The sequence below is a fragment of the Ranitomeya variabilis genome, chromosome 4 (genome assembly GCF_051348905.1).
Source record: "Ranitomeya variabilis isolate aRanVar5 chromosome 4, aRanVar5.hap1, whole genome shotgun sequence".
NCBI lineage: Eukaryota > Metazoa > Chordata > Amphibia > Anura > Dendrobatidae > Ranitomeya > Ranitomeya variabilis.
Window position 1 is genome coordinate 359,085,406 of NC_135235.1, and position 24,457 is coordinate 359,109,862.

At 47.9% G+C, this 24,457-nt stretch overlaps 1 protein-coding gene across 1 annotated transcript; it reads left to right on the top strand.

The window, feature by feature from the left end:
- Positions 1-21,037: 21,037 nt before the first annotated feature.
- On the top strand, positions 21,038-23,677 carry LOC143764770 (uncharacterized). The gene is made up of 2 exons (XM_077250715.1): positions 21,038-21,991; positions 22,086-23,677. The coding sequence occupies exons 1-2, from the start codon at positions 21,094-21,096 to the stop codon at positions 23,660-23,662; spliced, it is 2,475 nt and encodes an 824-aa protein (XP_077106830.1). The 5' UTR covers positions 21,038-21,093; the 3' UTR covers positions 23,663-23,677.
- Positions 23,678-24,457: the final 780 nt, after the last annotated feature.

Sequence of the window (24,457 nt, forward strand, 5' to 3'; positions counted from 1 at the left end):
GTGCTGTCCGCACAGTCCCAACAGTCCCTCCTCTGTTATCGGGGTTCAGTAACGTCAGCTGTTCCCCAGCTGTGTGTGTGGCAATCCCTCCTATCTCCTCCACCTCCTCCTCCTCCTGCTGTCCCTGGGCTCCAACACCGCTAGTTGCCGTCCAGAAGTGCTGTCCGCACAGAGCCAAACACCTCGCCAATGTGTTAGTGGGGTTCAGTAATGCCTGCTGCTCCCCTGCTGTGTATACGGCAACGTGTCCTGCGACCGCCACGCAGGCACAACAAGTTAAATTTAAGGGAACCTGTCCCCCCCCCAGGCGTTTGTTACTGAAGGAGACACCTTGTGCAGCAGTAATGATGCAAAGGGAAAAAGTGCCTCTTTTCGTGGTGCTCCTTGCACATGCTGAACCTAACACTTATGAAATGTGTCCCCTCACACGGTTAAACCGTCCGGTCGGTGGAACTTTCCTTTGTCATGTGACGCAGCACAGCCATCATTCTTACCCCCTTGGCGCCGTGCGCCTCCTCCTCAGCGTTGTTTGAATCTGTCCCGGAGTCTGCGCTGTTATGTTATCCCTTGGCCAGGCACACTTAGCGCTGCCCGTCTTCTGACATCATTTGGTGTCAGGATGGCTGCGCCTGTGCGGCCGCGCTGGACGAGATCCCGCCTCGTAGTGTCTTCTGATTTAATCCCACTGCGGACCTGTGATCCATGGACATTAGCAGTGCATATCTTAACCTCTGCCTCTCACTCATCTCCCTACGCCTTCTTCAGACTGTGCGCTGTCAGCTGATCCCTAATAGCATGCCACGGCCGTGACGCCGCACAGTCTGAAGAAGCCGTAGGGAGGGGAGTGAGAGGCGAGGATATGCACTGCTCATGCCCATGGATCACAGGTCCGCAGAGTGATTACATTAGATGACACAGCGAGGCGGGATCTTGCCCAGCGCGGCCGCACAGGCGCAGCCAGCCTGACACCAAATGATGTCAGAAGACGGGCAGCGCAAAGTGTGCCTGGCCAAGGGATAACATAACAGCGCAGACTCCGGGACAGATTCAAACAACGCTGAGGAGGAGGCGCACGGCGCCAAGGGGGTAAGAATGACGGCTGTGCTGCGTCACATGACAATGGAAAGTTCCACCGACCGGACGGTTTAACCGTGTGAGGGGACACATTTCAAAAGTGGGTTCAGCATGTGCAAGGACCATAATTAAAAGAGCTAAGTTTACCTTTTCCAGCATTAGTGCTGTACAAGATGGCTCTTTCAGCTACAAACACCTGGGGGGGGGGGGGTTAAAGGTTCCCTTTCAACTTGCTCCAGTGCAGGCTGCGGCCTACACTCTGCTCCACCTGCAGAGCCCGGGCTCCAACACCGCTAGTTGCTGTCTGGAAATGCTGGCTGCACAGAGCCAAACACCTCGCCAATGTGTCAGTGGGGTTCAGCACCGCCAGCTGTTCCCCTGCTGTGTAGCCGGCAACGTGTCCTGCAACAGCCACGCAGACACAACAGACCCAAAGCTGCCGCCAGTGCAGGCTTCGGCCTACACTCTGCTCCCCCTGCTCCTCCTGCTGACCCTGGGCTCTAACAATGCCAGTTGGGGCCCAGATGTGCTAGCTGCACAGAGAAAAACTCCCGCCAATGTGTCAGTGGGGTTCAGCACCGCCAGCTGTTCCCCTGCTGTGTAGCCGGCAATGTGTCCTGCAACAGCCACGCAGACACAACAGAAACAAAGCTGCCGCCAGTGCAGGCTTCAGCCTACACTCTGTTCCCCCTGCTCCTCCTGCTGACCCTGGGCTCTAACAACGCCAGTTGGGGCCCAGATGTGCTAGCTGCACAGAGAAAAACACCCGCCAATGTGTCAGTGGGGTTCAGCACCGCCAGCTGTTCCCCTGCTGTGTAGCCGGCAATGTGTCCTGCAACAGCCACGCAGACACAAGAACTGAAATTGAAGGGAACCTGTCCCCCCTCCCCCAGGCGTTTGTATGTTTTACAGCCACCTTGTACAGCGGTAATGCTGCATGTGTGCAAGGTGGCTCATAAACTTATTCTCCTTGCACATGTGGAACTGAACACGTCAAAAATGTGTCCTCTGTGACCATTTAACCGTCCTGGAGGTGTGACTTTCCTTTGTAGTGACATGCTGCAACCCCCTTGGTAGCGCTGCCCGTCTTCTGGCATCATTGTTTGGCTGGCTGCGCCTCTGCGGCCGCCCTGACCCACACAACGCCCCTCGGTGTCTTATTTATTTTGACTGCGAGGGTGTGATTGATGAGCATGAGCAGTGCATATGTTCGCCTGTCCCTCATCTCCTTCCGCCTTCTTCAGACTGTGCGGCTTCATGGCCGTGGCATGCGATAAGGGATCAGCTGACGCCGCACAGTCTGAAGCAGGTGTAAGGACCCGAGTGTGAGAGGCGAACATATGTACTGCGCCAGGCCATGAATCCCAGCCCCGCAGTGTTTTAACTATGTAAAGACACTGCGGGGCTGGGATTCATGGTCATCGCGAACCGCAACGGCCGACATTAAATGATGTCAGAAGATGGGCAGCGCTAACAGCGCAAGGCCAAGGGATAACACGACAGCGCAGACTCCTGTACAGCAAATAACAACGCTCAGGAGGCTGCGCCCAGCACCAAGGTGGGATTCTTGACATCTGTGCTGCGTCTCATTACGAAGGGAACTCTCGCCTCCAACACAGTTTGACTGTATAAAGGGCTAAATGTTATACGTGTTTCATTCAGCGTGTGCAAGGAGAAAAATTAAAAGAGCAACCTTTGACTTGTGCAGCACTACTGCTGCATAAGGTGTGGCTCTTCTAGTTTGTAACCCCTGAGGGGGGGTTAAAGGTTACCTTTAAAATTGGTTCAATTAGGCTTCTGTCATGAATCCCCAATGGCTAGGGATAGCACAGGACAAGCAAAGTATAACAAATATCGGACGAGCTCTAGGGTGATGGAACCTGGGCTGACCGCTGCCCTACGCCTGACAAACGCAACTAGAGATAGCCAGGGAGCGTGCCTACGTTGGTTCTAGACGCCACGCACCAGCCTAAGAGCTAACTAGTACTGCAGAGAAAACAAAGACCTCACTTGCCTCCAGAGGAATTAACCCCAAAAGGTATAGTTGCCCCCCACATGTATTGACGGTGAAATGAGAGGAAGGCACACACATAGAGATGATGTATATAGCTTTAGCAAATAGAGGCCCGCTGTAAACTAGAAAGCAGAATGATACAAAAGGGGACTGAGCGGTCAGCAAAAAACCCTAATCAAAAAAACCATCCTGAGATTACAAGAACCCATGTGCCAACTCATGGCACATGGGGAGAACCTCAGTCCACTAGAGCAACCAGCTAGCATAGAGACATTCTAAGCAAGCTGGACCAAAAACCAAACAACTGAAAATCAGCACTTAGCTTATCCTGAAAGATCTGGGAGCAGGTAGGCAGGAACCAAACAGAGCACATCTGAACACATTGATAGCCGGCAAGGGAAATGACAGAAAGGCCAGGTAAAATAGGAAACACCCAGCCTCTGATGGACAGGTGGAAACCAAAGGCCGCAACCCACCAAAGTCACCCAGTACCAGCAGTAACCACCAGAGGGAGCCCACAAACAGAATCCACAACAGTACCCCCCCTTGAGGAGGGGTCACCGAACCCTCACGAGAACCCCCAGGGCGATCAGGGTGAGCTCTATGGAAGGCGCGGACCAAATCAGTCGCATGAACATCGGAGGCGACCACCCAGGAATTATCCTCCTGACCATAACCCTTCCACTTAACCAAATACTGGAGTTTGCGTCTGGAAACACGAGAATCCAAGATCTTTTCAACAACATACTCCAATTCTCCCTCCACCAGCACCGGAGCAGGAGGCTCGACCGAAGGAACAACGGGCACCTCATACCTCCGCAACAACGACCGATGGAACACATTATGAATAGCAAACGATGCTGGGAGATCCAAACGAAAAGATACAGGGTTAAGAATCTCCGAGATCCTATAAGGACCGATGAACCGAGGCTTGAACTTAGGAGAAGAGACCTTCATAGGGACAAAACGAGAAGACAACCACACCAAGTCCCCAACAAGAAGTCGGGGACCCACGCGGCGACGGCGATTAGCAAACTGCTGAGTCTTCTCCTGAGATAACTTCAAATTGTCCACCACCTGATTCCAAATCTGATGTAGCCTGTCCACCACCACGTCCACTCCAGGACAATCCGAAGATTCCCCCTGACCAGAGGAAAAATGAGGATGAAACCCCGAATTACAAAAAAAAGGAGAGACCAACGTGGCAGAACTAGCCCGATTATTAAGAGCAAACTCGGCCAGTGGCAAAAAAGCAACCCAGTCATCCTGATCAACAGAAACAAAACACCTCAAATAAGTTTCCAAGGTCTGATTAGTTCGCTCCGTCTGGCCATTCGTCTGAGGATGGAATGCAGACGAGAAAGACAAATCAATGCCCATCTTGGCACAAAACGTCCGCCAAAATCTAGACACAAACTGGGATCCCCTGTCAGAAACGATATTCTCCGGAATCCCATGCAAACGAACCACGTTCTGAAAAAACAAAGGAACCAACTCAGAGGAGGAGGGCAACTTAGGCAAGGGCACCAAATGAACCATCTTAGAAAAGCGGTCACACACAACCCAGATAACGGACATTTTCTGTGAAACCGGAAGATCAGAAATAAAATCCATGGAAATGTGCGTCCAAGGCCTCTTCGGGATGGGCAATGATAACAACAACCCACTAGCCCGTGAACAGCAAGGCTTAGCTCGAGCACACACTTCACAAGACTGCACAAAGGTACGCACATCCCTAGACAAGGAAGGCCACCAAAAAGACCTGGCCACCAAGTCTTTTGTACCAAATATTCCAGGATGACCAGCCAACACAGAAGAATGGACCTCGGAGATGACTCTACTGGTCCAATCATCCGGAACAAACAGTCTTTCTGGTGGACATCGATCCGGTTTATCCACCTGAAACTCCTGCAATGCGCGTCGCAAGTCTGGGGATACGGCGGACAATATTACCCCATCCCTAAGGATACCAGCAGGCCCAGTGTCTCCAGGAGAGTCAGGCACAAAACTCCTGGAAAGAGCATCTGCCTTCACATTCTTTGAACCTGGCAGGTATGAAACCACGAAATTGAAACGAGAAAAAAATAACGACCAACGAGCCTGTCTAGGATTCAAACGCCTGGCAGACTCAAGGTAAATGAGATTCTTGTGATCAGTCAAGACCACCACGCGATGTTTAGCACCCTCAAGCCAATGACGCCACTCCTCAAATGCCCACTTCATGGCCAAAAGCTCCCGATTACCCACATCATAATTGCGCTCGGCGGGCGAGAATTTTCTAGAGAAGAAAGCACATGGCTTCATCACCGAGCCATTAGAACTTCTCTGTGACAAAACCGCCCCCGCTCCAATCTCGGAAGCATCAACCTCCACCTGAAAAGGAAGTGAAACATCTGGTTGACACAACACAGGAGCAGAAGAAAACCGGCGCTTAAGTTCCCGAAAGGCCTTCACGGCCGCAGGAGACCAATCAGCAACATCAGCACCCTTTTTAGTCAAATCAGTCAAAGGTTTAACAATACTGGAAAAATTAGCAATGAACCGACGATAAAAATTAGCAAACCCCAAGAACTTCTGAAGGCTCTTAACAGATGTAGGTTGTGTCCAGTCACAAATAGCCTGAACCTTAACGGGATCCATCTCAATAGTAGAAGGAGAAAAAATGTACCCCAAAAAAGAAATCTTCTGGACTCCGAAGAGACACTTTGAGCCCTTCACAAACAGAGAATTGGCCCGCAAAACCTGAAACACCTTCCTGACCTGTAGAACATGAGACTCCCAGTCATCAGAAAACACCAAAATATCATCCAAATACACAATCATAAACTTATCCAGATATTCACGGAAAATATTGTGCATAAAGGACTGAAAGACTGACGGAGCATTGGAGAGTCCAAAAGGCATTACCAAATACTCAAAATGGCCCTCAGGCGTATTAAATGCGGTTTTCCACTCATCACCCTGTTTTATCCGCACCAGATTATACGCACCACGAAGATCTATTTTAGTGAACCACCTAGCCCCCTTAATGCGAGCAAACAAATCAGTAAATAATGGCAATGGATACTGGTATTTGACTGTAATCTTATTCAGAAGGCGATAATCTATACAAGGCCTCAGGGAACCATCTTTTTTTGCCACGAAAAAAAAACCTGCTCCCAGAGGGGACGAAGATGGACGAATATGTCCCTTTTCCAAGGACTCCTTAATATAATTCCGCATAGCAGTATGCTCTGGCAGTGACAGATTAAATAAACGACCCTTAGGGAACTTACTGCCAGGAATCAATTCTATAGCACAGTTACACTCTCTATGAGGAGGGAGCGAATTGAGCTTAGGCTCCTCAAAAACATCCCTATAATCCGACAAAAACGCAGGGATCTCCGAAGGAGTAGATGAAGCGATAGAAATCGGAGGTGCATAATCATGAACCCCCTGACATCCCCAGCTTAGCACAGACATTGTTTTCCAGTCCAGGACAGGATTATGAGTTTGTAACCATGGCAGACCAAGCACTAGTACATCATGTAAATTATACAGTACAAGGAAGCGAATCACCTCCTGATGAACGGGAGTCATGCGCATGGTCACTTGTGTCCAATACTGCGGTTTATTCATAGCCAATGGTGTAGAATCAATTCCCTTCAGAGGAATAGGAACTTCCAGAGGCTCTAGACTAAAACCGCAGCGTTTAGCAAATGACCAATCCATAAGACTCAGGGCAACGTCTGAATCCACATAGGCATCGACGGAAATGGAAGACAGTGAAAAAATCAGAGTCACAGACAAAATGAACTTAGACTGCAGAGTATCAATGGCAAAAGATTTATCAACCCTTTTTGTGCGTTTAGAGCATGCTGATATAACATGAGCCGAATCACCACAATAAAAACACAAACTATTTTTCCGCCTATAATTTTGCCGTTCACTTCTGGACTGAATTCTATCACATTGCATAGTCTCAGGTGCCTGTTCAGAAGACACCGCCAACTGGTGCACGGGTTTGCGCTCCCGTAAACGCCGATCAATCTGAATGGCCATAGCCATAGACTCATTCAGACCTGTAGGCGCAGGGAACCCCACCATAATATCCTTAATGGCCTCAGAAAGACCATTTCTGAAGTTTGCAGCCAGGGCGCACTCATTCCACTGAGTAAGCACCGACCATTTCCGAAATTTCTGACAATATATTTCCGCTTCAACATGCCCCTGAGAGAGGGCTAATAAAGCCTTTTCAGCCTGAATCTCTAGGTTAGGTTCCTCATAGAGCAATCCCAATGCCAGAAAAAACGCATCCACACTGAGCAATGCAGGATCCCCTGGTGCCAATGCAAATGCCCAATTCTGAGGGTCGCCCCGTAGGAACGATATAACAATCTTGACCTGTTGAGCAGGGTCTCCAGAGGAGCGAGATTTCAAAGAGAGAAACAATTTACAATTGTTCCTGAAATTCAGGAAAGTAGATCTATCTCCAGAAAAAAACTCTGGAATAGGAATTCTAGGTTCAGACATGGGAGTGTGAACAACGAAATCCTGTATGTTTTGAACCTTTGCCGCGAGATTACTCAGGCTGGAAGCCAAACTCTGGACATCCATGATAAACAGCTAAGATCAGAGCCATTCAAGGGTTAAGAGGAGGTAAGAAGCATCTAGACAGCAATTAAGGGCTAGGCAGCAAAACTCTGAAGGAAAAAAAAAAATAAAAAATTTCCCTTGAACACTTCTTTTCCTCCTGCTTCAGCCCAAACAATTAACACTTTGTGGGCCGGCTATACTGTCATGAATCCCCAATGGCTAGGGATAGCACAGGACAAGCAAAGTATAACAAATATCGGACGAGCTCTAGGGTGATGGAACCTGGGCTGACCGCTGCCCTACGCCTGACAAACGCAACTAGAGATAGCCAGGGAGCGTGCCTACGTTGGTTCTAGACGCCACGCACCAGCCTAAGAGCTAACTAGTACTGCAGAGAAAACAAAGACCTCACTTGCCTCCAGAGGAATTAACCCCAAAAGGTATAGTTGCCCCCCACATGTATTGACGGTGAAATGAGAGGAAGGCACACACATAGAGATGATGTATATAGCTTTAGCAAATAGAGGCCCGCTGTAAACTAGAAAGCAGAATGATACAAAAGGGGACTGAGCGGTCAGCAAAAAACCCTAATCAAAAAAACCATCCTGAGATTACAAGAACCCATGTGCCAACTCATGGCACATGGGGAGAACCTCAGTCCACTAGAGCAACCAGCTAGCATAGAGACATTCTAAGCAAGCTGGACCAAAAACCAAACAACTGAAAATCAGCACTTAGCTTATCCTGAAAGATCTGGGAGCAGGTAGGCAGGAACTGTTATGACCCCAATGGCGAGGGTCTCAGAGGAACGTGGAAGTCTGCAGAATACAAAAATCAGCTCATAGGGCAGTGGTAACTGGGTTGACCATATATCTACTCCTAACGCCAACACTAGCAGTAGCCGGGGATCATACCTACGTTGATTCTAGATGACACGCGCCAGCCGGAGAATCTAGCTACCCCTAGTAGAGGAAAACAAAGACCTTTCTTGCCTCCAGAGAAGGGGACCCCAAAGCTGGATAGAAGCCCCCCACAAATAATAACGGTGAGGTAAGAGGAAATGACAAACACAGAAATGAACCAGGTTTAGCACAGAGAGGCCCGCTTACTGATAGCAGAATAAAGAAAGGTAACTTATATGGTCAACAAAAACCCTATCAAAATCCACACTGGAAATTCAAGAACCCCCGAACCGTCTAACGGTCCGGGGGGAGAACACCAGCCCCCTAGAGCTTCCAGCAAAGGTCAGGATATAGATTTGGAACAAGCTGGACAAAAATACAAAACCAAAACAAATAGCAAAAAGCAAAAGGCAGACTTAGCTGATATAACTGGAACCAGGATCAGTAGACAAGAGCACAGAAGACTAGCTCTGATAACTACGTTGCCAGGCATAGAACTGAAGGTCCAGGGAGCTTATATAGCAACGCCCCTAACTAACGACCCAGGTGCGGATAAAAGGAATGACAGAAAAACCAGAGTCAAAAAACTAGTAACCACTAGAGGGAGCAAAAAGCAAATTCACAACAGTACCCCCCCCTTAGTGAGGGGTCACCGAACCCTCACCATGACCACCAGGGCGATCAGGATGAGCGGCATGAAAGGCACGAACTAAATCGGCCGCATGAACATCAGAGGCGACCACCCAGGAATTATCCTCCTGACCATAGCCCTTCCACTTGACCAGGTACTGAAGCCTCCGCCTGGAGAGGCGAGAATCCAAGATCTTCTCCACCACGTACTCCAACTCGCCCTCAACCAACACCGGAGCAGGAGGCTCAGCAGAAGGAACTACAGGCACAATGTACCGCCGCAACAAGGACCTATGAAATACATTGTGAATAGCAAACGACACAGGAAGATCCAGACGAAAAGATACAGGATTAAGGATTTCCAATATCTTGTAAGGCCCAATAAAACGAGGTTTAAATTTGGGAGAGGAGACCTTCATAGGAACAAAGCGGGAAGAAAGCCATACCAAATCCCCAACGCGTAGTCGGGGACCCACACCGCGGCGGCGGTTGGCAAAGCGCTGAGCCCTCTCCTGTGACAACTTCAAGTTGTCCACCACATGATTCCAGATCCGCTGCAACCTATCCACCACAGAATCCACCCCAGGACAGTCAGAAGGCTCCACATGACCCGAAGAAAAGCGAGGATGGAAACCAGAGTTGCAGAAAAAAGGCGAAACCAAGGTGGCGGAACTAGCCCGATTATTAAGGGCAAACTCAGCCAACGGCAAGAATGTCACCCAATCGTCCTGATCAGCAGAGACAAAACACCTCAAATAAGCCTCCAAAGTCTGATTGGTTCGCTCCGTCTGTCCATTAGTCTGAGGATGGAAAGCAGACGAAAACGACAAATCAATGCCCATCCTACTACAAAAGGATCGCCAGAACCTGGAAACGAACTGGGATCCTCTGTCTGACACAATATTCTCAGGGATGCCGTGCAAACGAACCACGTTCTGGAAAAACACAGGAACCAGATCGGAAGAGGAAGGCAGCTTAGGCAAAGGAACCAAATGGACCATCTTGGAGAAGCGATCACATATCACCCAGATAACGGACATGCCCTGAGATAGCGGAAGATCAGAAATGAAATCCATGGAGATATGTGTCCAAGGTCTCTTCGGGACAGGCAAGGGCAAGAGCAAACCGCTGGCACGAGAACAGCAAGGCTTGGCTCGAGCACAAGTCCCACAGGACTGCACAAATGACCGCACATCCCTTGACAAGGAAGGCCACCAAAAGGACCTGGCCACCAGATCTCTGGTGCCAAAAATTCCCGGGTGACCTGCCAACACCGAGGAATGAACCTTGGAAATGACTCTGCTAGTCCACTTATCCGGGACAAACAGTCTGTCAGGTGGACAAGACTCAGGCCTATCAGCCTGAAATCTCTGCAACACACGTCGCAGATCCGGAGAAATAGCTGACAAGATAACTCCATCTTTAAGAATACCAACAGGATCAGCGACTTCAGGAGCATCAGGCACAAAGCTCCTAGAAAGAGCATCGGCCTTCACATTCTTTGAACCTGGTAAATACGAGACAACAAAATCAAAGCGGGAGAAAAACAATGACCAGCGGGCCTGTCTCGGATTAAGGCGTTTAGCAGACTCGAGATACATCAGATTTTTGTGATCAGTCAAGACCACCACACGATGCTTAGCACCCTCGAGCCAATGACGCCACTCCTCAAATGCCCATTTCATGGCCAACAACTCCCGATTGCCCACATCATAATTTCGCTCGGCAGGCGAAAACTTCCTAGAGAAAAAGGCACAAGGTTTCATAACAGAGCAACCAGGGCCTCTCTGCGACAAAACGGCCCCTGCTCCAATCTCTGAAGCATCCACCTCAACCTGAAAGGGAAGTGAGACATCGGGCTGGCACAAAACAGGCGCCGAAGTAAACCGGCGTTTCAACTCCTGGAAAGCCTCCACGGCAGCAGGAGCCCAGTTAGCTACATCGGAGCCCTTCTTGGTCATATCCGTCAAAGGTTTCACAATGCTAGAAAAATTAGCGATAAAACGACGGTAGAAGTTAGCGAAACCCAAGAACTTCTGAAGACTCTTAACTGACGAGGGCTGAGTCCAATCAAGAATAGCTCGGACCTTGACTGGGTCCATCTCCACAGCAGAAGGGGAAAAAATGAACCCCAAAAAGGGAACCTTCTGTACACCAAAGAGACATTTTGAGCCCTTGACAAATAACGAATTTTCACGCAAAATTTTAAAGACCAACCTGACCTGCTCCACATGCGAATCCCAATTCTCAGAAAAAACCAAAATATCATCCAGATAAACAATCAAAAATTTATCCAGATACTTCCGGAAAATGTCATGCATAAAGGACTGAAAAACTGAAGGCGCATTGGAGAGCCCAAAAGGCATCACCAAGTACTCAAAATGACCTTCGGGCGTATTGAATGCGGTTTTCCATTCATCACCTTGCTTAATGCGCACAAGGTTGTACGCACCACGAAGGTCTATCTTGGTGAACCACTTGGCACCTTTAATCCGGGCAAACAAGTCAGACAACAGCGGTAAAGGATACTGAAATTTGACAGTGATCTTATTTAAAAGCCGATAATCAATACAAGGCCTCAAAGATCCATCCTTTTTTGCCACAAAAAAGAATCCCGCACCAAGAGGGGAAGAAGACGGACGAATATGTCCTTTCTCCAGAGACTCCTTGATATATGAACGCATAGCGGTATGTTCAGGTACCGACAGATTAAACAGTCTTCCCTTAGGAAATTTACTGCCTGGGATCAAATCTATAGCACAGTCACAGTCCCTATGAGGAGGCAGTGCACTGGACTCAGACTCACTGAAGACATCCTGATAATCAGACAAATACTCAGGAACTTCCGAAGGCGTAGAAGAAGCAATAGACACAGGCAGGGAATCCCCATGAATACCACGACAGCCCCAACTTGAGACTGACATAGCCTTCCAGTCCAGGACTGGATTATGGGTCTGCAACCATGGCAGCCCTAAAACAACCAAATCATGCATTTTATGTAAAACCAGGAAACGTATCACCTCGCGGTGTTCAGGAGTCATGCACATGGTAACCTGTGTCCAATACTGCGGTTTATTTGCTGCCAATGGCGTAGCATCAATACCCCTAAGAGGAATAGGATTTACTAATGGTTCAAGAGTAAAACCACAGCGCTTAGCAAATGACAGATCCATAAGACTCAGGGCAGCACCTGAATCTACAAACGCCATGACAGGATAAGACGACAGTGAGCAAATCAAAGTTACAGACAGAATAAATTTAGGTTGCAAATTACCAACGGTGACAGGACTAACAACCTTAGCTATACGTTTAGAGCATGCTGAGATAACATGTGTAGAATCACCACAGTAGTAGCACAAGCCATTCCGGCGTCTATGAATTTTCCGCTCATTTCTAGTCAGGATTCTATCACATTGCATTAAATCAGGTGTCTGTTCAGACAACACCATGAGGGAATTTGCGGTTTTTCTATCACATTGCACCGAATTAGGTGTCTGTTCAGACAACACCATGAGGGAATTTGCGGTTTTGCGTTCCCGCAACCGCCGGTCAATTTGAATAGCCAGTGCCATAGTATCATTCAGACCTGTGGGAATGGGAAAACCCACCATAACATTCTTAATGGCTTCAGAAAGGCCATTTCTAAAATTAGCGGCCAGTGCACACTCGTTCCAATGTGTCAGCACGGACCATTTCCGAAATTTTTGGCAATACACTTCAGCCTCGTCCTGCCCCTGAGACATAGCCAGCAAGGCCTTTTCTGCCTGAATCTCAAGATTGGGTTCCTCATAAAGTAAACCGAGCGCCAGAAAAAACGCATCAATATCAGCCAATGCCGGATCTCCTGGCGCCAGCGAAAAAGCCCAATCCTGAGGGTCGCCCCGTAAGAACGAAATAACAATTTTTACTTGCTGAGCAGAGTCTCCAGATGAACAGGGTCTCAGGGACAAAAACAATTTACAATTATTCATGAAATTCCTGAACTTAAACCTGTCTCCGGAAAACAGTTCAGGAATCGGTATTTTAGGTTCTGACCTAGGATTTCTGATAACATAGTCTTGAATGCCCTGCACACGAGTAGCCAGCTGGTCCACACTTGTAATCAAGGTCTGGACATTCATGTCTGCAGCAAGCATAGCCACTCTGAGGTAAAGGGGAAGAAGAAAAAAAAAAAAAAAACTCAGAATCTTCTTTCTTATAATCCCTCTTCTGCAATGTATTAAACATTTAATACTGGCCTGGCAAACTGTTATGACCCCAATGGCGAGGGTCTCAGAGGAACGTGGAAGTCTGCAGAATACAAAAATCAGCTCATAGGGCAGTGGTAACTGGGTTGACCATATATCTACTCCTAACGCCAACACTAGCAGTAGCCGGGGATCATACCTACGTTGATTCTAGATGACACGCGTCAGCCGGAGAATCTAGCTACCCCTAGTAGAGGAAAACGAAGACCTTTCTTGCCTCCAGAGAAGGGGACCCCAAAGCTGGATAGAAGCCCCCCACAAATAATAACGGTGAGGTAAGAGGAAATGACAAACACAGAAATGAACCAGGTTTAGCACAGAGAGGCCCGCTTACTGATAGCAGAATAAAGAAAGGTAACTTATATGGTCAACAAAAACCCTATCAAAATCCACACTGGAAATTCAAGAACCCCCGAACCATCTAACGGTCCGGGGGGAGAACACCAGCCCCCTAGAGCTTCCAGCAAAGGTCAGGATATAGATTTGGAACAAGCTGGACAAAAACCAAAACAAATAGCAAAAAGCAAAAGGCAGACTTAGCTGATATAACTGGAACCAGGATCAGTAGACAAGAGCACAGAAGACTAGCTCTGATAACTACGTTGCCAGGCATAGAACTGAAGGTCCAGGGAGCTTATATAGCAACGCCCCTAACTAACGACCCAGGTGCGGATAAAAGGAATGACAGAAAAACCAGAGTCAAAAAACTAGTAACCACTAGAGGGAGCAAAAAGCAAATTCACAACAAGGAACCAAACAGAGCACATCTGAACACATTGATAGCCGGCAAGGGAAATGACAGAAAGGCCAGGTAAAATAGGAAACACCCAGCCTCTGATGGACAGGTGGAACCAAAGGCCGCAACCCACCAAAGTCACCCAGTACCAGCAGTAACCACCAGAGGGAGCCCACAAACAGAATCCACAACAGGCTTCGGCCTACACTCTGCTCCACCTGCAGAGCCCGGGCTCCAACACCTCTAGTTGCTGTCCGGAAATGCTGGCTGCACAGAGCCAAACACCTCGCCAATGTGTCAGTGGGGTTCAGCACCGCCAGCTGTTCCCCTGTTGTGTAGCCGGCAACGTGTCCTGCAACAGCCACGCAGACACAACAGACCCAAAGCTGCCGCCAGTGCAGGCTTCGGCCTACACTCTGCTCCCCCTGCTCCTCCTGCTGACCCTGGGCTCTAACAACGCCAGTTGGGGCCCAGATGTGCTAGCTGCACAGAGAAAAACACCCGCCAATGTGTCAGTGGGGTTCAGCACCGCCAGCTGTTCCCCTGCTGTGTAGCCGGCAATGTGTCCTGCAACAGCCACGCAGACACAAGAACTGAAATTGAAGGGAACCTGTCCCCCCTCCCCCAGGCGATTGTATGTTTTACAGCCACCTTGTACAGCGGTAATGCTGCATGCGTGCAAGGTGGCTCATAAACTTATTCTCCTTGTACATGTGGAACTGAACACGTCAAAAATGTGTCCTCTGTGACCATTTAACCGTCCCGGAGGTGTGACTTTCCTTTGTAATGACACGCTGCAACCCCCTTGGTAGCGCTGCCCATCTTCTGGCATCATTGTTTGGCTGGCTGCGCCTCTGCCGCCGCCCTGACCCACACAACGCCCCTCGGTGTCTTATTTATTTTGACTGCGAGGGTGTGATTGATGGGCATGAGCAGTGCATATGTTCGCCTGTCCCTCATCTCCTTCCGCCTTCTTCAGACTGTGCGGCTTCATGGCCGTGGCATGCGATAAGGGATCAGCTGACGCCGCACAGTCTGAAGCAGGTGTAAGGACCCGAGTGTGAGAGGCGAACATATGTACTGCGCCAGGCCATGAATCCCAGCCCCGCAGTGTTTTAACTATGTAAAGACACTGCGGGGCTGGGATTCATGGTCATCGCGAACCGCAACGGCCGACATTAAATGATGTCAGAAGATGGGCAGCGCTAACAGCGCAAGGCCAAGGGATAACACGACAGCGCAGACTCCTGTACAGCAAATAACAACGCTCAGGAGGCTGCGCCCAGCACCAAGGTGGGATTCTTGACATCTGTGCTGCGTCTCATTACGAAGGGAACTCTCGCCTCCAACACAGTTTGACTGTATAAAGGGCTAAATGTTATACGTGTTTCATTCAGCGTGTGCAAGGAGAAAAATTAAAAGAGCAACCTTTGACTTGTGCAGCACTACTGCTGCATAAGGTGTGGCTCTTCTAGTTTGTAACCCCTGAGGGGGGGTTAAAGGTTACCTTTAAAATTGGTTCAATTAGGCTTCGGCCTACACTCTGCTCCACCTGCAGAGCCCGGGCTCCAACACCGCTAGTTGCTGTCCGGAAATGCTGGCTGCACAGAGCCAAACACCTCGCCAATGTGTCAGTGGGGTTCAGCACCGCCAGCTGTTCCCCTGTTGTGTAGCCGGCAACGTGTCCTGCAACAGCCACGCAGACACAACAGACCCAAAGCTGCCGCCAGTGCAGGCTTCGGCCTACACTCTGCTCCCCTGCTCCTCCTGCTGACCCTGGGCTCTAACAACGCCAGTTGGGGCCCAGATGTGCTAGCTGCACAGAGAAAAACACCTGCCAATGTGTCAGTGGGGTTCAGCACCGCCAGCTGTTCCCCTGCTGTGTAGCCGGCAACGTGTCCTGCAACAGCCACGCAGACACAACAGACCCAAAGCTGCCGCCAGTGCAGGCTTCGGCCTACACTCTGCTCCCCCTGCTGACCCTTTGCTCCAACAATGCTAGTTGGGGCTCTAGGAAGACAAGCTTGAATAGGTCCCCATCCTGGTTCCAGCACCGTCAGCTGGTTCCGGGTAGAGCCTTTGGCTTAGGTGCCTCCTTCTGGGCATCCAAGTTCCACCAACGTCAGGTGGTCCTTGGTAGTGCTTTCAGGCATGGGTACCTCCTGCTTAGTAACCGGGTTCCAGTAACGTCAGCTGGTCCTCGGTAGTTCCATTGGCTCTTGTACCTTCTGCTCCCCATCCTGGTTCCAGTACCATCAGCTGGTTCCGGGCAGAGCCTTTGGCTTAGGTGCCTCCCTCTGGGTATCCGAGTTCCACCAACGTCAGGTGGTCCTTGGTAGTGCTTTCAGGCACGGGTACCTCCTGCTTAGTAACCGGGTTCCAGTAACGTCAGCTGGTCCTCGGTAGTTCCATTGGCTCTTGGACCTTAGGGTAGCCATCCGAGTTCCAGTTCCATCAGCTGTTTCTCGGCATTTTCTCAGCCTTCTTGTACCTTCTGCTACATTTCCAAGTTCAAGAGACTAAAGACGATGACCAGGAAGACCACCCCTAAGATGACGACGACACCAGAGACGACAACCACTGAGATGACGACGACCCTGGAGACGATGACCCTGAAGACCACCCCGATGACGACAACCCCGGAGACGACGACCCTGGAGACTACGACGACCTGGAAGACCGAGAAGCAGAAGAACAAGAGGCTGCAGAACAAAGAGCAGAAGAACATTAAGCATAAGACTAAATATCAGAGCAAAAGATATTATCTAAATTATAAGCAGAAGAAGACTAAGCAGTGTATGGGGGTGAGTCCGTTCCTCCTCGTGGTGCCCCTGGATAAAGCCTGATGCTGCAGGCCAAACTGAACGCGGACAAATGTAACTCTTTTGTGACAGGCAGAACGGAAGGTGTAATCTTCAATCTTTTATAGATAACAACTACGGGAATGCCTGTCACAAATAAGAATATGATGAAGAAGTTGAATACGAAGAAGATAATAGTTAAATAAAAAGAATATGAACAATGTAAGAAAAAAAATAATAGGTAGAAGATGAAGAAGATGAATAAGGTGAAGAAGTTGATGTCAAAGAAGCTGATGATGAGGATAATGAAGAAGAAAGTGTGGGAGAAGTAAAAAAGGTGAAGGGCGTGGAAGTAGTGAAACATCAATATCTGACAAAATAAAAAAAAAAATAACATAGTCAAAATCTTTCTAACGCCGAACGTCATAAAAAAAAATAAAAATCATGCTATTCTATTTGATTGGGCTAAACCTCTGTGCCTTTAATGTCTCCGCCACCTCCCCCAATACATCCTACATTATTCTTAGTTGTTTTCCTTCATGTAGAATTAACCTACAAGGAAAGAAAGGGTTTATTTTAATTCCGATATTTTCGTCCCATTGACTTGCATTGGGATCGGGTATCGGTATCGGATTAGATCCGATACTTTGACGGTATCGGCCGATACTTTCCGATACCGATACTTTCTGATATCGGAAGGTATCGCTCAACACTACTTGCAAATAAATGTGAATAGGGATATTATTTAAAGGGGTTAAGTTGTGAGGGAGTGGACAAGGGTTCTTGCACCCCTCTACAAATGGGGATAGGGCACTGACTCAAATAAAATTTTAAAATAATAATCTTGCGCTAGGAGGCTGAGGTCCAAGTGTAGGTTGACGTGCTGATAAAGTGGGGAAAAAAGTATTTAATCAGCCACCAAATGTGCAAGTTTTCCCACTTAAAAAGATGAGAGAAGCATTTTATTGACCGGCCCAAAATATCACTGCTCTAGAGGAGATCTGCTTGGAGGAATGGGCCAACATACCAACAACAGTGTGTGGCAACCTTGTGAACTTTTGTTAATGACCAAATACTTATTTTCCACCATAATTTGCAAAATACATCTTGCCAAATCAGACAAGGTGATTTTCTGGATTTGGTTTCTCATTTTGACTCTCATATTTGTGGTCTACCTATATTGTCAATTACAGGCCTCTCTCATGTTTTTAAGTGGGAGAACTTGCACAATTGGTGGCTGACTAAATACTTTTTTCCCTACTGTATATGTGAAGAGGTGAAATAGGAGATAGCCAACAGTTTTTCTATTTATATTTTTTTGGTATTTTTTTTTTTGTAAGAGGAACTAATGGAAATGACAGATAACAAACGTCCCTGGAGCTGGGACCCTAACTATCCCTGTCTCGGGGGAATTATTAAAGGTAGAGAGGCTCCAGTCTTTGACCTTACTATGCTTCTGTAAAACTGTAATCTGTCCCCTCCTCCAACCCCATGAGGCTTGGGACAAAAATGAATGGTAAACCAAACACAAAGACAAAATAAGGATAACAGCAAATCTCTATCATACAAAAGCACTAACCAATAGAAATGAGCAAATATTTTTTTTTTTAACTCGTTTTATTGAAGGATTCCACAATATTCCAATCTGCCCTCTCCTAGTGTATCATCACCCATCCCCTGCAGATTGTGAGCCCTCGCGGGCAGGGTCCTCCCTCCTTATGTACCCGTGTGCCTTGTTTTTTGCTCATGTTTAATGTATTTGTCTATATTTGCCCCGTATTTCACATGTAAAGCGCCATGGAATAAATGGCGCTATAAAAATGAATAATAATAATAATAATATAAGATAACAAACATATGATATAACATAGCATCAAAGTAATCCACATCTTAAAATTAGATTGGCATAGATATGACAGAATACCTTCAATAATAAAATATATAAGCAAATTAACAAATAAAATTTAACATTCAGTATAATAAATTTTGCCAAGCACTGCACTTCCGAATTAACGGGTCTTCAACGAGTGTTTTAAATTCGCATCAAGTCAGGTTATAATAGACATTTGTTAGTAATCCCACATAGATCATCACATTCCCAATCTAGAATAGGTATACACGTCAGGGGGGACTATATCGCGAGATTGAAGAGGCCATAGCGCCAGGGGTCAGGTGCGTCAATGGCGAGTCACACCACCTTTCCCAAATCTTCTGAAACTTCTGAGGACATCCTCGGTTTCTGTATAGTATGTTTTCATAAGTAATTATATCATTCACAAGTTTTTTTTATTGATTAATCGATGGAGATTTCCCCCCCATCCACCTCAATACTATCGCTTTCCTAGCCAAAAATACAACCTCCCTAAGAAATATTCTATTATGATGGACCCACATCTCTTCGTCCACGGCCCCTAGAATACACAATTCTGGTCCACATTCGTTCGGTATCCCCATTATCCTCTCCAATGTATCTACAACCTCACACCAATATCTCCGTATAATCCTACAGTTCCAAATGAGGTGCCAGAAGTCAGCCCCGGATTCCCCACATCTGTGACAATTATCAGTCGCCGATGAGCAAATATTTCAATGTTCGACTCGGATTACGATCGCCGAATTTGCAATATTCGCCGATTGATTTGTCGAAATTTTTGCTGAACATAACAGAATGCCATTCAGCGCAATGGGAGGCAAAAACAAACGCATGCACAACACCTTATAATGGCCCCAAATGCTACCAAAATAAATCAAATGAGGGACAGACACCAGGAAAGTGGCCTCAATTCACCCACAGTTCAAATTTTAGCATGGAACTGCAGCAATCAACCAGGCATGAGGTATCGGGGTCTGGGACAGCATTTATAGCTTTCAATTGAACATCACAGTAAGATGCAGTGGGTGAGGGTGAGGTGTAAGGCTAGTTTTACATTTGCGGTCGAGTCCGCATGCAAACGTATGCAAATGCATAATAGCGCAGCGTTTTTTATCCACATCAGCTTACGCATTACGGAAAATAATGGTGCGTTTGCGGTTCTTATGCGTTCGATAGAAAAAAGATTTTCAGGAGAATTTCCTTGACACAAGCAATGCCAAATGGGCGTGTATCATGGGATTTCTGTATATAGACCCTTGTAAAGATGAAATCCTCAGATTTTGCTCCTGTGTCCAGCGTCAAGATGGATCTTCGCATGGAGAGTTTCTATCGGAATCTGGATTTGGATGTCAACTTGTTTCTTGCCTTTGCATTTGCTTGTGAGCAAGAATGGAAAAGAGAAAGACAGAGAAGATGGCATTGGCGCTTTTACCCTTCGCCAAGACAGCACCCCACATGAGAGAGAGGGATCCACCCCATAGGAACAGGAAACCTACAGAATAAAAGGAGGCGGTCCCCTCTCCTCCTCAGTTTAGGTTTCCTGTTCCTACAGGGACCCGGCTTACCTACAGATGAAGAGGATCCCTGGGCCATGCACCCGCCTGCGTCGGTATCTGAGGGAACGGCAGGGGCTGCGGTTCCAGAAGCAGCGGCGGGGGAGCCCCTGCTTGCAGCCTCCCCCCTCGTCTGGCCAAGCATCCACGGTCCGGGTCCGGTCACCGTGGGTCCGTCCGGCACCGTGAGGACGAGCGCGCTGCTGCGGCCGGCTTAATATCCCTAGCCGCCGCATGGTGAGTGAGAGCGGCGCGTCTAACCCGGAAGTCGCTGGAGCACTTCCGGGTTGGTCCGGGGAGGCAGGAGAATGGGCGGCAGATTTAAAAATGCAGCGCTAGCGTCGGGCCGGTGTGTGTAAGATGGCTTCACCGGCCGACGATGCGCACTTGCCCGCAGTGCAACAGCGTTCTCCTAGCAAGGAGAGAAGCGCTAGGAGCAGCACAAAGAGTGGTGGTCGACCTCCAGAGAAGGGTTCTACCACCAAACGAAATCCGCCTCCAGAACCGGTACCTGTCAGCTTCACTGGGTGAGCTTTTGAAAGAGTCTCTTCCTATATGCTGATATATGTTCCTCCTGTATCTTTCCTAGACTAAGAAAAGGACACACAAGTCCAAGCACAATGAATGTGCTTTATGTACGCAGCCCCTCCCGGATGATTATGTTAAAAAACTGTGTTCGGAGTGTATCATGCAAACCTTACGGCAGGAAAACATAATGACTCCATCAGATGTCAGAGCTATGATCCGGGAAGAAATGCAGGGGTTGGCGCAGACTAGTACCACCAGTACCCGTCAGCTTAGTAGGTCCAAATCTCCGGTCAGTTCACAGTCAGAGGACGTATGTATATCCTCAGGCGAAGCGGAATCCCAGCCGAGCTCATCCGAGACTGAAGGGGGACTTTGTCTTCCCAACAGCAGTGTGGACAATTTAATAAAATCTGTCAGAAGCACGATGGGGTGCTCAGATGAGAAAGAAAGTAAATCGGCTCAGGACATCATGTTCGCGGGGTTAGGACAGAGGAAACGTAGGTCCTTCCCCGTCATAAAAACTATTAAAGAAATAGTAAAAAAAGAGTGGGATAAGCAAAATAGAGGTTTTCTACCATCATCCTCTAAAAGACGCTATCCCTTCAGCGACGAGGAGCTAAATACCTGGTCGAAGGTGCCGAAGGTGGATGCCGCTGTAGCCTCCACAACCAAACAGTCGGTCTTACCGGTGGAGGATTCAGGAGTCCTGACAGACCCGCTGGACCGTAAAGCGGAAGCTTTACTAAAAAGGTCGTGGGAAGCCAACACGGGGGCGTTCAGGCCCGCCATATCTAGCACCTGCACTGCGAGGTCACTACTAGTGTGGATGGAGCAACTGGAGGAACAGATTAGAGGTAGAACTTCCAGAGAGTCAATCCTGCCGAAATTCCCTCTAATCAAAGAAGCAGTAGCATTCTTGGCTGATGCCTCTGTGGATTCGCTATGCCTAGCAGCCAGGTCAGCCGGCCTAGTGAACACAGCCCGGCGAGCACTCTGGCTAAAGAACTGGAAAGGGGACGCACAGGCCAAAGCAAAACTTTGTGCGATCCCCTGCCAGGGTGAGTTTCTTTTCGGAAAAGCGCTGGATGAGCTCCTGAGTAAAGCAGGAGAAAGGAAAAAAGGCTTCCCTAACCAGTATCTTCCATCCTACAGGAGAGCCTTCAAAAGACGTCCCTTTACCAGGAACAAGCCGTTCGAACAAAGGGAGCGATGGGAGTCGAAGGACCCGAAGCAAAAAGGTGCCTTTTTTAGCGGGTCCCATAACCCGAAACGCAAATACCGCTAACCAGGAGGTAGGCAGCAGATTAAAATTCTTCCTCCCCAGATGGGAACAAATAACATCCAGCCAGTGGATTCTGGACATTGTACAATACGGCCTAAAATTGGATTTTGACCGAATCCCTTGGGATTCCTTTATAGTAACATCTCCAAAAGGTCAAGACCAACAAAGGGCTCTGGAATCAGAGATCCTATCTCTTCTGTCTAAAAAAGTCCTGATAGAAGTTCCCCAGGATCAAGAAGGGAAGGGGTTCTATTCCCCTTTATTCTTGATCAATAAGCCTGATGGTTCATTTAGAACCATCATAAACCTCAAGAGATTAAACGCCTTCCTGCGTAATCATACCTTCAAAATGGAATCCATTAGTTCAACCATAAAACTCTTGTTTCCTAGGTGTGTCATGGCCGGAATAGACTTAAAGGATGCCTATTATCATCTTCCCATACATGCCGAACATCAAAAGTATCTAAGGGTAGCAGTCATCCTGGAAGGACAGGTTCGTCACTTTCAGTATGTTGCAATGCCATTTGGGCTTTCTATGGCTCCCCGCATCTTCACTAAGGTGATATTAGAAGTGATGGCTCATCTACGTCAACGAGATACCTTGATAATACCCTACCTAGATGACTTTCTAGTGGTGGGAAACTCTATGCTCCAGTGTAAAACCCGTCTATCTAACACGATCTCGTCCCTACAGGAGTTAGGTTGGATCGTCAACTTCGAAAAATCCCGGCTGAATCCAGAAACCGTCCAGACATTTCTAGGAATCCAGCTAGACTCCGTAAGTCAGAGATGCTTCCTCCCCCAGGCAAAGAAACTGACTATACAATCAAGGGTATCAGAAGCAATACGCAACCCCTACATGACACTAAGGAAGGGCATGTCTTTGCTGGGGTCATTATCATCATGTATCCCTGCTGTACCATGGGCACAATTTCATACTCGTCAATTACAGTATGAAGTATTGTCGGCTCAGGGAAAAGACGGACATCTAGAAAGCAGAATAACTCTTTCCATAGATGTCTTAGAATCACTATCCTGGTGGCTAGACATGGACCACCTCTCAGAGGGTGTGCCATGGATAATAGACCCGTCTAAAATAATTACCACCGACGCCAGCCCTATTGGGTGGGGAGCACATATGAAAGACAGTCTGGCCCAAGATACTTGGGACCAGGCAGAATTGTCATGTTCCTCCAATTGGAAGGAGTTAAAAGCGGTAGAATATGCCTTAAATCACTTTCTTCCGCAGATTCAAGGAGCAAATGTAAGAATTTACTCGGACAATTCCACCACAGTGGCACATGTGAACCGTCAGGGTGGTACAAGGTCAGGAAGTCTAATGACCATAGCTGCAGACATCTTCCAGCTGGCAGAGACTCATCTAACATCCCTAACAGCCCTGCACATCAGAGGTGTAGAGAACATCAGGGCAGACTACCTCAGCTGAAACGAGTTACGTCAAGGGGAATGGACCTTAAACAGATCCATATTCAGTATGATTACAGAATCATGGGGGATACCACAAATCGACCTATTTGCCACAAGAGACAACCGGCAAGTAAGAAGGCTCGCTTCCCTGAACGCCATGGATCACCCAGATATGTTGGACTCTCTCCACCATCCTTGGAGGTTCCAGCTGGCATACGCCTTTCCTCCGATGTCTCTGATTCCACTAGTGATCAGAAAAATCAGGAGGGAACAAGCAAGAGTGATCCTCATTGCACCATTCTGGCCGAAAAGACCATGGTTCTCTTGTCTCCAGACCATGTGCCTATGCGATCCATGGATTCTCCCATCAGACAAGAAACTGCTGTCCCAAGGCCCCTTTTTCCACCCGCAAGTGAAAGGTCTTCACTTGACGGCGTGGAATTTGAGAGGCAACTACTAAGATCAAGAGGGTTCTCAGCAGAACTAGTAAACACCCTCTTATTGAGCAGGAAAAGATCTACCACCCTGATATATAGTAGGGTATGGAATAAATTCTTAGACTTTTACACGGTACCGTTCACTAAGCAAGTTCCAGTCACACCTATTCTAGAGTTCTTGCAAAAAGGCCGAGAGTTGGGGTTATCTGTAAATACCTTAAGAGTTCAGGTCTCGGCATTAGGAGCCCTATATGGATGCAATATAGCAGCTAATAGGTGGATCTCCAGATTCATAAAATCTTGTGAACGTAGTAAACCGGTCCATATTCCCCGTCTACCTCCGTGGGATTTAAATCTAGTGCTAGACGCCTTAACCA

Bases quoted from the DNA above. Each gene is read 5' to 3' on its own strand.
- LOC143764770 (XM_077250715.1), top strand. From the start codon at position 21,094: ATGCAAACCTTACGGCAGGAAAACATAATGACTCCATCAGATGTCAGA. The intron at 21,992-22,085 runs GTGAGTTTCTTT...TCCATCCTACAG, and splicing joins TTGTGCGATCCCCTGCCAGG to GAGAGCCTTCAAAAGACGTC.